The 11,178-nt window shown below is 40.5% G+C and overlaps 1 protein-coding gene across 4 annotated transcripts; it reads right to left on the reverse strand.

Annotated features, from left to right (window-relative positions):
• Positions 1–13: 13 nt before the first annotated feature.
• ncln (nicalin) lies at positions 14–10,811 on the reverse strand. Of its 4 annotated transcripts, XM_027290582.1 has the most exons (16): positions 10,509–10,811; positions 9,331–9,521; positions 8,547–8,691; positions 8,343–8,437; positions 6,549–6,629; positions 6,180–6,283; positions 5,484–5,572; positions 4,770–4,909; positions 4,375–4,601; positions 3,703–3,790; positions 3,565–3,603; positions 3,137–3,300; positions 2,637–2,690; positions 2,444–2,522; positions 1,589–1,652; positions 14–1,457 (listed from the first exon to the last, which is right to left on the reverse strand). In XM_027290582.1, the coding sequence occupies exons 1-15, from the start codon at positions 10,681–10,683 to the stop codon at positions 1,590–1,592; spliced, it is 1,734 nt and encodes a 577-aa protein (XP_027146383.1). In that variant the 5' UTR covers positions 10,684–10,811; the 3' UTR covers positions 14–1,457; position 1,589. The 4 variants fall into 4 exon arrangements, with proteins under 4 accessions (XP_027146383.1, XP_019112366.1, XP_019112365.1 ...); XM_019256821.2 differs by having other exon boundaries at positions 14–1,652; positions 3,137–3,297; positions 4,423–4,601; XM_019256820.2 differs by having other exon boundaries at positions 14–1,652; positions 4,423–4,601.
• Positions 10,812–11,178: the final 367 nt, after the last annotated feature.

Here is an 11,178-nt window from a genome sequence, read left to right on the forward strand (position 1 = left end):
TTGTTTTTTACTGATAAAAAAGGAGTAAAGGGGGAAGTTTTATTGTACGTTGCACTCTTACACACTTAACACACATGCTCTGATAAGACAAAAAAAAACATGTTTGTTGCAAGTGACCTTTTTGACACGAGCATACGACTGTACTTCAGCAGACATGGCTTTTTTTTTTTTTTTAATCAATTCAGGGTTAAAAAATAAGATTTGAGTGGTAAAAATAAGACACACCAGATCACACGGGAACAGGCAACAAACCTTGAACACAGAAAAATGTGACAGGAAAAATTCAAAGGTGAAATTTCTATGACTATATCTATATTTATTAAATGGGGAGAAGGAGAGGGGAGATTAATACATACAATAATTATTTGGCAAGGAATTTTTTTTGTCCACATCCAACTGAATGTTTCTTTTAATAAATTCACTACCAAGGCAATGGAATCAGTATCACCTAAACACTACTTCACATTTTATTTAGACAACTCGTCTCATCCGTAAACGATATTTGTGTTAGGAGTCATTTTCAACTGAGCGTTTAAAAAAAAAAAGGACCAGTTCAGATTTTTTCCAAGTCCGTCTCATCACAATAATCACAGGCCTGAGAGTTTATCGGCCACTGATCATTCCTCGTCACCGTCTCATCTCTGGGATTCTGATTTGTTGCTTAACAATGTTGAAATTTAATATATATAGGCCGAAAATACATTTTTTTTAATGTATTCTGAGATAAGGAATTAAATTAGTTATTGAAAAACCCTAATCAGATCAGTTTATAATGAATATAGCCTTTAATTGCAGTCCTAAGGAGATGGAAGACAAAATCCAGTTATTTATGTGGAAGTCTCAGGTTCCCCTGAAGTTAAAATGAAGCTTCATCTTCGTGTTATTTATTCTTCAGCTGGACATTAGGTGTCTGTAGATTTAGGATGCCTACAGTGGCCGATAACTCTTGTTTTTAAATGGGAATGTGAGTGTTGTATAAAGACAGATTTGGGGAAAAAAAAACAAAACATATGAACCTCCATCCTTTAACAACAACATAGGTGAACACATCTCGACAAAAAAAAATTCTGGGCTAAACTCTGTGTGGTCAGTTTCTCCCTGTAGCTGCCTGAGATAACACACGACGTCGGTTTGGCAGAAGATCACTCGTACAGTATACTGAGAGGAGGAATGAAGAGCGATCGGCGGTACAGCAACATCACAGACTCACGCTTAATCTCATCTAGACCTCAAGAGGAGTGGACAAAATGCTTTACATCCCTCACAGGAGTCAAATAATAGGAAAATGTTTTGCCAAATGAATGACGAGACATCTGTGTTCATGACGACAGGGAGGGTGAAGAATGATTCCTGATTATTCTGGTCCAGGAGACCAAATGGATTAAGTTGGCAGCAGGACAGGATCTGACATCATAGTTTGTGGATCAGGATGAAGGAAATGGAAGTGATTCTGCTGGCTAGAAAACCATCATGAGAAGAGCAGCTCAGCCCAGCTTCTGTGTTCTTACTGGCTAAAGTTTTTCGATTTGAGGGGAAAAAAGAAGGGATCTGAGAAAAAACAAATGAAAAAAAACAAAGCGTTGTGCACCTTAATGAGTCTTTGTCTTGGGTTGGGTGATTCTGCGGACAACACTGTACAGGACACCGAAGTTCTGTGAGAAGAAGGACAAGACAAGAGACTGTGTTGATTTCATGTTTCCAGACAAGATCTGCACACTCACAGGCCTTTTTCAGACACTGTACTTACTAATTAATTACATAATTAACTAACGTCGCCGTCATCTACCAATAAAAGTAACTTTTTTGCTTTCAAACACAGCTCTCAGTTATTTAGGCGTGTTACAGATACATCCATAGTGTTCTCTGATAAATGACGAGGAACACCAAGTTCAAAACTATCAATCTATTTCAGGCTGCATCAGTGACTGATCAATTATTGAAATCAAGGGCCCTAATCAACAACCACTGTGAGTGTGAAGGACGGCTGCCTCTCTTCTCTCGACTGAAACCTGTTAGAAAACGTCCTTCTTAAAGATTAACATCAATTATAATGCAACAAAAATGTCTGAAAGTGCCGAAGCGGACGAGAATGAATCAACATAAGGTCTCAATATATTACATGCAGTAAGTTCTGCAGGATATTAATTTAGATGCTTAATGCTTCATTATGTTCATCAGCTGCGTCTGTCTGGCTTGTCTGGTATCGAGCAGGTGTATTTACAGACCAGGCTGTTAAACAAAGAGTTGAAACTCACTGTAAATCTGAGCAGAGCTGCAAATTCAGACGACATCTCTGCGACCCCTTTCACATTGTGGTTTGATACATTGTTACAGCAAAATTGCTGGTTATACTTAGACTTTAAACAAGTTAAACTGACAGCACATGTATGTATTGAATGCCTGAAAGAGGCTACAGATTACTGCCTGAGCACAAGCGACTTACCTGAATAGCCAGATACATCATCCCTAAGTAGGCTGCAATGCAGACGGCCAGCAACAAGTCAAAAATAGCCGGCTTCACTCTGAGAGTTAGAGAGAATGATCACGGTGAGATACAGAATAAAAAAAGTCATAAAAAAATGATCTCATGCGACTTGTCTTTTATGCCTGTGATACGAGGAGCGCATTAAACGTACCTGTAAGCGTTCATCGTCTGCTTCAGCTGGTCGTAGAATACAAACTCTGGATCCCTGAAGACAAAGAGTATAAAGTAGTCATATCATCATAGTGTATATTACATCTGTTGTATCTGGAAAAGGTGGTCAAAAGTATTTATACTCTGATTTTCCATGTGTATAAAACATCAATATTATGATTCAGTAGTATTGAAGGTACCAAAGGAAAGAAAATGAACATTGCTTTTTCTGTACCAGCACTGTGTGCAGGATATTCGTGCCATTTTTTGTGATGATTATGTTTTTTCTTTTTGCCGTGGTCTCATTTTTCAATGCTAGTTTTGTCTCAAATAATAAAATGTTGGTATAATGACAAGCGTCAAATATCCAGAAAAAAAAAACAAAACAGGTTGCTGCTGCTGTAAATTTTGATCTCTGGCATATCACGCTCATGATAAAAAAAAAACATTTAAGTATTTATCTTTTCTGTCTCTTTCTTCCGTCTCCACCCTTTTCTTCACCTTTTGTCAGCTTTGACGTAGTGCCTCTTGACATCCTTGAGGTAGTGTCCGAGGTGATACTCCAGGGTGGACACCACGCTGCTGTCTTTGTCCACGAGCTGAGCGGCTCGGGGCTGTGCTGTGAGCCAGTCTACCACTGCTGATAACTGCTCCTCCTGAACCTGCTGACGCAACGGAACAAAAACTACGTTACAACAAACGTGTACAGTAAGAGGACACAACTTTAAGAGCCTGTGGAGTTAAACAACCACCAGATTTATACTGAGCTGACTCTATGATTTAGAAAAGAAGACGGGGAATTATAGCACACACTTTGGCAGTTAATCTCTCTAAGTAAGATGAGACCTGAACTGCTGGTACACCACCCTGTGCTTTATTTCATAATTATGAATGTTTAAGAGTAAAAACAGCAGACTTTAGTGACTCACCATTTGTTCAGTGAAGATCTGCAGGTCTCCGGGAGCCCCCTTGCAAGTACAGGAAGAACAACAGTGTCACTTCACAGGTAGAAAACAGAGATTATTACTAGTGTTGACACATTTTTTTCTATCTGTGTGTGTGTTTACCTTTTCAGTGAGGTTGTAAATGACCCTGGCCAGTGCTTCCGCTACTACCTTAGTATTCCTGCCGAGCTTCTTCACATCTACGTGAGGCCTGTAAGACACAAACATAAATGTGCAGACAGTTAGAGACGGTGAAAAAGTCCAAAGCGTCAGGAGAGAAACCAGAAACCCTGAGAAACGAGGGAGAGAGGAGAAACCGATTACAGAGCCTCTGTTTCCACACAGGTGGGCCGAAATGCAGGAAGAAAGAAGACTGAGAAAAATATCAAATTAACCGACAGATCAAGTGTGAAACCGTAACACAAGGCAGATAAATGGTTTACTAACAGACAGCGAGACAGGGTGATGGATAGCTACAGGAGCAGTATAGATTTAAGGAGAGTCAAAGGTGTTACTGCCACACAGATCCTGAACTTCACACACACACACACACACTCGTTCCACATCTGAAAAGTCCATAAATACAGTCATGAAATATATAAAATATGCACTAGATATGTCCTCACAACACTCCAGATAAGGGATTTAACATGATGTGACAAGAGCAAAGTGGGTCAGAAGAGGTAGAAAGGAATTGTTCGATTACAACATTGACGGCATAAATGAAAATGACTGGCAGCTACGATGGAAACTCGTTTCTTTCGGTGATTCAGAGACTTGCAGTAATGAACCCACCCAGCAGGGGGCTCTCCCGCTCCGTGGCGAGAGGAGGGGGACACTGACCGCACGTCCATGATGCTGGAGCGCTGCGCCAGGCGGTGGGAGGGCAGATGGGACAACGTGAAGGCCGGCAGCCGGCGGATCCCGAAGCGCTCGTGTTCCCAGGCCAGCATGTCGTCCGCCAGGTTGATTTTCTTGTGGACCATCGAGAACTTGACCTCGGGGTACTGACTGGCAACCACCTGAGAGGAAATGGGAAGGACAGAGAGACAATCCTAAATTATATCCTATAATCTAACACATGTGTTCAGTTTAACAGTAAAAATAAAGTAAAACTGTAAAAACAGACTGTTGGCTTCAAAGCAACTCTAAAACCAGTTTGGACATCAGTTTGAATTCCTAATTCTTACCATCTCCAGCTCCTTGAGCAGAAAATACTGGGGTGTTCCCTCTTTAGGAGGTTTGGATACGTGGAGGTGCAGAGAGTCTCCGTTGCCCAGAGTGTCCAGACACAACACAAAGGCTACGTTGTCCTGCAGCAGACTGGAGTCTATAGAGAAAGAGAGGCGATGGTGTGGATGACAAAGAGAGGTTTGTAATCAAGTAAGAAGACAATGAAAGGAAAAAAAAAAGAGCTCATGATATGATTAAACAGATATAAGCAAATACGGTATACAAAAAGTTTAATAACATGGTAAAAGGACTGTACTAATGCAGCACTTCTGGACTTCCACTACATATTTTATTCACGCACACTCATACACAGAGCACACTTTGGGGAGCTAACTAGTCGTACATGTTCACACACTGATGGTATCTTGTTTAACGACACTTGCAGACTGTTTAGTTAGGACCAGCTCTACCTTCTGAACCACAGCCGTCCAAACGATATGTAGTCATTTTACTCTGATCTCTATTTAAATGCATCTTTTTTTTTTTTTTAGCTTTCAGACTGGTTTAGAAACAAACTGGTCTTTAATTAAAAGGTATCAAATGTAAATAAATGATATTATGCAGATTTCGAGTGACTGAAATTGAATCACGACCAATCATTGAACCAAATCCAGCTACATGAATACTTTTATATTTCTATTTGTAAGCGTTATGAGACTATTGAACAGTACCTGTATGGTCCAGGTTGTCCTCCAGCCAACGTTTGGTGCCCTGGTAGTTAAACTTCCCCCCTCCAGACACAAAGAACAGCAGGTTGTATCTGAACAGACAACGATTCACAAATGAGTCAGCTGAGAGAAACTGACGCAGGAGGACGTGTGATACTATAAATGACTGAATATTACATGTTTGAATGACGATGAGTGGTGACTTTAAGCCCATTACCCCCTTACTAACCACTCTATGTAAGAAATAAGTCCTTCCACTCGAGAATGATCCTGTGCCATATTACTGAGCACTTTAAGTGTTTAACACAGTCGGATGTGATTCTTCCTGCCAGTGAAGTGCACAGATAATGTTCGATGAAGTTCTCAAAAAGCATTTGGAGAAGGAAACCAACCATAATAAATGAGATCGACATAACAAATACACGTCATCTTATGTTCAGATGAACCACTCAGGTCAGCAATCAATAGTACTTCTACATTTCATCACATATACAGTTACAATGCACACAGTGAGTGTGCAGCACAGAGCTTCACGAGGCGTCTGTGTTGACATCAATGTGCTTTTTAAATGCAGCTAAAAATGTACATGAACCGTTTAGCAGCGATTTGAGGCTCATGAAAGATCCAAAAACACAACCTGAATGTGTGTCTGTGTGTGTGAGAGTGAGTGTGAGTGAGTGTGCTGGCATCATTGCTCACCCAGCGTGTGTCCTCTTGTAGGTGTAAAGTTTCGAGAAGAGACGAGCCAGCTCTAGTAACATGGACACTCCACTACCGTTTGAGTCTGCTCCGTATGACAGCCACTACACAACAACAACACCACACAGTCAGATTACTTTCCTATCCTGCTCTCTGTTTACTGACAATTGTGTTGCGTTAGAGTTATTGCGCTGACCTAAGACTGTAAAAAGCGTTTGCACTCACACTGATCAACATGGAGACTAAATAAAGTGTAAAATGAGGTCAGATCCTACAGATATTTGCTAACAAAATACTTCTCTAGCTGCTTCCTGTACGCTTTGAAAATCTTGCGGCTTGCTCATAAGATAAAAGAAGCAGTGAACATACTGGAGCAACGCCAAAGGAGTCGTAGTGAGCAACCAAAACAATTGTGGGCAGGTCCTCTCCTCCGACTCCAGCCAGACGACCCTAGTGAACAGAAAGAGATATTAGAGCAGTGAAACCGCGTGTGAAGCAGCTGAACCTATGGAGCTGTGTGTATTAAACTTGAGGCTGACAATGCAGAGTTGCAGTGGGTTATGGTCACAATCGACCTCCTGACCACATACCTCAGAGAAAAACCTCACTCCGTCTCCTAATCCCCCTCCGAGTGACTAAACTACACTTTCATTTTGGTTTTAACACAAAACTCAAACTAGTAAGATCTGAACTAACACCTCGCCTCTGCTTTGTTTTGCACCAATACTGAATCAAAAAGAATTGAAAAAGAAAAATCTAAAATTATAATTAAAGTAACTGTCGACCAGATCACTTCATGAAATACTGCAGCAATCAATTCTTGTAAAGTCTAAATAAAAACAGTTGAAGAATGACTGAAAATTAATAATCTCCTTAAAAGGTGAAAGACTTATGTAGCCATAATTTGAATTAGGACCTCGAGGACATAGAAAAAAAATAAAGCCTAACACAAAGCTAATTTAAGTCCTGTCAGGCCAACGGCCTACATAATGTGTGTAAATCCATCTAGATTTCAAAATTCCAGCCTTTCAGTCCACACAATTGTTATTGTTCGAGGATTTATGCCCGTCTCCATGCACAGATATCAGAAAGAACACACTTCTCTAGCCAAATAATACAAAAGATTGACAGCCATAGCTTCAGGTACCCGAGGACTTTCTTCTCCTCCTCCAAATAGATCCCAGAGAGAAGAATCATAAAGACGGGGCTCATTTGTGAAACCCATAAACAAAATAAACCATAAACAGAATAAATGGAGAATAATGTATGTAAACTGTAAGTATATTAGCTCCGCTAAAACCTACAAAACAAATCTAAAAGTCCAGTTATCAATGTCCTAACTAACATTATTGACCTTGGCAACAGGTGGAGACCTCGTCCAGGTTTGCACAGAGCCTTTTAACACTTTTCTCAAACATTAAACTTGAGAAACAGGTTAAAAATCTTCATCGTGCAACGCACAATATTTTTTTAGCCAGAGAGTCTTTAAGGTTTATGGAAATACCTTCCGAACAGGAGTACGTTCAAAGGTCGCTGCACCTGTATTGTGTTGTTATTTTTTGGGAAAAATCAAAAGGCTTACTCTGAGTGCAGCTAACAGAAACTGGTACAGTCTGAGCAGCAGACTAATGCACCTTTATCACTTTCTCAGAGCAAAACACCATCACCTACTGGAAACCTACTTTATTTAACAAAATACAGAAATATGATTTAACATTAAAGCCTCACAAAATCAAGGACATTTGATGGTAATGATGATATCATCATACAGGAAGCATTAATCATGTATACAGCCTGTTGACTGTGGGAGGAAACTGGATCAAGCACCCAGAGGAAAACTATGCCAAGTAAAACTTGTGCCGGAAAGACCGAGACAGAGGTAAATCCAGGGCATTCCTGCTGCGAGTCCAGAACAGCCCTAACCACCAAACCACTGTAACATTATCCTGCAACTCTCTGTCTGATGTTTTCTTCCCCCCCAAAAAAAGCCTTTAAAAAAAAAAAAAAAAAACAGTTAGGATAGGTCAGCCTGGAAAACCTTTCAGGATTTATTAGTGACTCCATGTTGTTAGATGACTCAAGTAACTAATGGTAGCACTTAATCTGTGTGTTTATAAGTTGATTCAGTTGTAGCTGTCTTCATATTACGCTTCAGTCTCTCACCTCTAAACTGGTGATGGCCCAGTCACTGACGGCTTTACTCTGAGCTCCACTGGTGACCATCTGGAAGCCGTTGGCTGTGGCTGTATGCAGCAACACTACAGAGAAACATAAAATTAGACTTGAATATTTTCGTCCCACATCACGTGTTGTTGTATATTTTCGGTGTATAATACAGAAATAAATCTACACCGGATAACTCTCTACCTTCAGCTGCTGATAAGGAGCCCTGTGAGGAGGAGGAGGTCAGGGTTTGGGTGTAGATGGACAACAGCTCGTCATCCTCCATGGCAAAGTAGACAGGGACGATGGTCTCGGTAGCCAACATCTCCGGCTCCAGCTCCATGAACTGCTGCTCAGGATGAACAGAGGGGAACAGCATGTTTAGTGAGCTAACAAACACACAGCTTCCAAAGGGGAAATGTGATTAAATTCCTTCAGTATCATGTTTTGAGAGGAATCTCAGTGAAGGGAGAACAAATGACAAAAGAAATGTGCCTCTAAGATAATTCAACAATTGGAGATTTGTTTTGCAACCAAATGAGGAACCGCCTCAAATGACTACTACTGCAGCTGCTGCCGCCCAGAAAGACCAACAATCGCACTCATAAAAATAGGAAGTCTAACACATGATGCAGTGTGCTTTAACAAGATAATCTTCAATCTCTGCAAAAGGGTTAAGAAGACATTGTTCACTAAAAACGCAGGGCTTTATCACTCTTCGTTTTGGAGTCAACCTAAGCTTCAAACAGAGAGATGGTGCTGTTAAATAAACCGTGGGTTGGAACAACAGCTCGCATTACTGTTGATGTGCCTCGAGCAAAAACACACAAAACAACCAAGTTCAACCCAAAACACAAATATAAAAAAGGATGCTACTCGTGACTTGTGCCGTGCATAAAACAACAACAAAACTGTGGCTGACCATCTTTCTGTTGATCACATTGACTTAACCATACACTGACTTGTGGCGGTCAAAGTGTGTCGTTACCTGTACTATGTCCTGCGGCACAGTAGACATGTTCTTGGGCAGGATGATGACCACAGCCCCAGCTGACTGGCGCAGGGCTTTCTGGTACTCTTCGTAGGAGAAGTCAACCAGCCGCATGATAACACAGCGGCGACTTAGTACCTCTGCCTCCACAGTACGGGCCTCCGTGTTCAGGATGGCATTCCTGGTACCTGAATGTACAGACACGGACATGCTGTTCATTCATGAGGAGACATTAACTTGGACATGCAGGTTGTTGAGACTGCAGTAAATCACAATCAGGTACTTGACAGACCATAACGTGAGGACTGTTTTTTTTTTCTATTTTATTTCATTTATACCTTGTAATTATTATTTATATCACTTACTTTTGTAATATTATTTATATTATGGTCACTACTCTTGCAATAATATTATTATTTGTATTATGGTCACTTTACATTACAATACTCTTTATATATCATGCCACTTTTATCCTCAGTGCTTGTCTGTTTGAAGGTTGATTGTTTTTGGTGTCTATAGTATAGGTTATAGATATTTCTGTCTGTTTATTGTGTTTTTTTTTTTTGCCTTTTCTACTTTTTTCTAATTCTGTAGTGTATGCTACACTTTCAGTGGTAGGATGAATAAAGTATATCTTATCTAATCAATAGTTTATCTCTTTGTCTCTCATTAATTCTTATCAAAATAACACAAAATACCTTATAACACTTTTATTAGCATGCTTGATTTTTCTCCTTAACATACCCAGGGCTGTGCAGCTCAATCCTAGCTCCCTCACACAGTCATGAGTTATTTAAAAATCATGTTATCATAGTAAAATCAGGCTGTGGGGGGTGTCCCGTTTAGGTTGGATCGGTCTTTTAGCAATGTTTCCAATCTAACGTTAATAATGTATTACCGCAGGTAACCATGAAACAGTTCAGTAAGAGGATACACGCTTGATAATAACGATGATGACGTTCAGGGTTTTTAAAAATTAATGATTTCTAGGTAGGAAATGAGCTAGCAGAGCTAAGCTACATTAGCGGCTAGTGCTAGTCTGCATGCTGTCATTGAAACTTCAGGTGACAACGCTAACACGAGTCAGCTGTAAGAGACCCGAGCTCACTCCGAGCCAGGTCAATTGTTTTAATTATTATATTTATTCCGTTATATAGTACAGACAGCTGGCTTACCGTACGGCTGTCCCTGCAGGTCGTACTGCTGCATGCGGTACACCGTGAACTCATGTGCCGCCTCGGCCGGGAGCGGTGACACCAGGATCAGCACCGCGGGGATAAACACGATAAAGGTGAGGGGGAAGGAGGATTTAAACATGTTGTCGAACACTTCACTGGCCTCCTCAAACATCGTGGCGGCTTGTATCGAGCACAAAGCTGCGGATAAAACTGTATTTCTCCAGCCGCTCTCGGCACACTGACAGCTAACGAGACAACCGTTAAACAACCGTTAACAATTGTGATCAGGCAAACGGCCGGACGACCGGAGAGTCTGAACACAGGCTACAACAAATACAAACATTATCACCAGTTTATTAAAAACAGAGCAACACAAGCACGTTTTATGTAGAATATACATTTGATAATTAAATATTTTTACTGAGTTGAGTGAAGGATACTTCAGGCATCTTCTAGGACAGCTGTGTGTGCTGTGTGGAGACCATAGACATAGTGGAGACGCTGTGGTGTTGTTTACAGACACTAGGTGGCGCTGTTACCATAGAAACCAGCCATGATAGAGGCTGGAGTAATACTACTACACGACTACTACTACTACTACTACTACTACTACTATAATAAATAATAATAATAATAATAATTAATATAATAATAATGAATAATAATA

Source organism: Larimichthys crocea, chromosome XVII, assembly GCF_000972845.2.
Source record: "Larimichthys crocea isolate SSNF chromosome XVII, L_crocea_2.0, whole genome shotgun sequence".
In the NCBI taxonomy this organism is placed as follows: domain Eukaryota; kingdom Metazoa; phylum Chordata; class Actinopteri; family Sciaenidae; genus Larimichthys; species Larimichthys crocea.

What these genes read in the sequence shown, in the direction of transcription:
- ncln (XM_027290582.1), bottom strand. Translation starts at nt 10,683, where the DNA reads ATGTTTGAGGAGGCCAGTGAAGTGTTCGACAACATGTTTAAATCCTCC. An exon ending in GCGGGAGAGCCCCCTGCTGG is followed by an intron (nt 3,791 to 4,374) that starts GTGGGTTCATTA and finishes TGTGTCTTACAG; the next exon opens with GCCTCACGTAGATGTGAAGA. An exon ending in TTTACAACCTCACTGAAAAG is followed by an intron (nt 3,604 to 3,702) that starts GTAAACACACAC and finishes TGTACTTGCAAG; the next exon opens with GGGGCTCCCGGAGACCTGCA.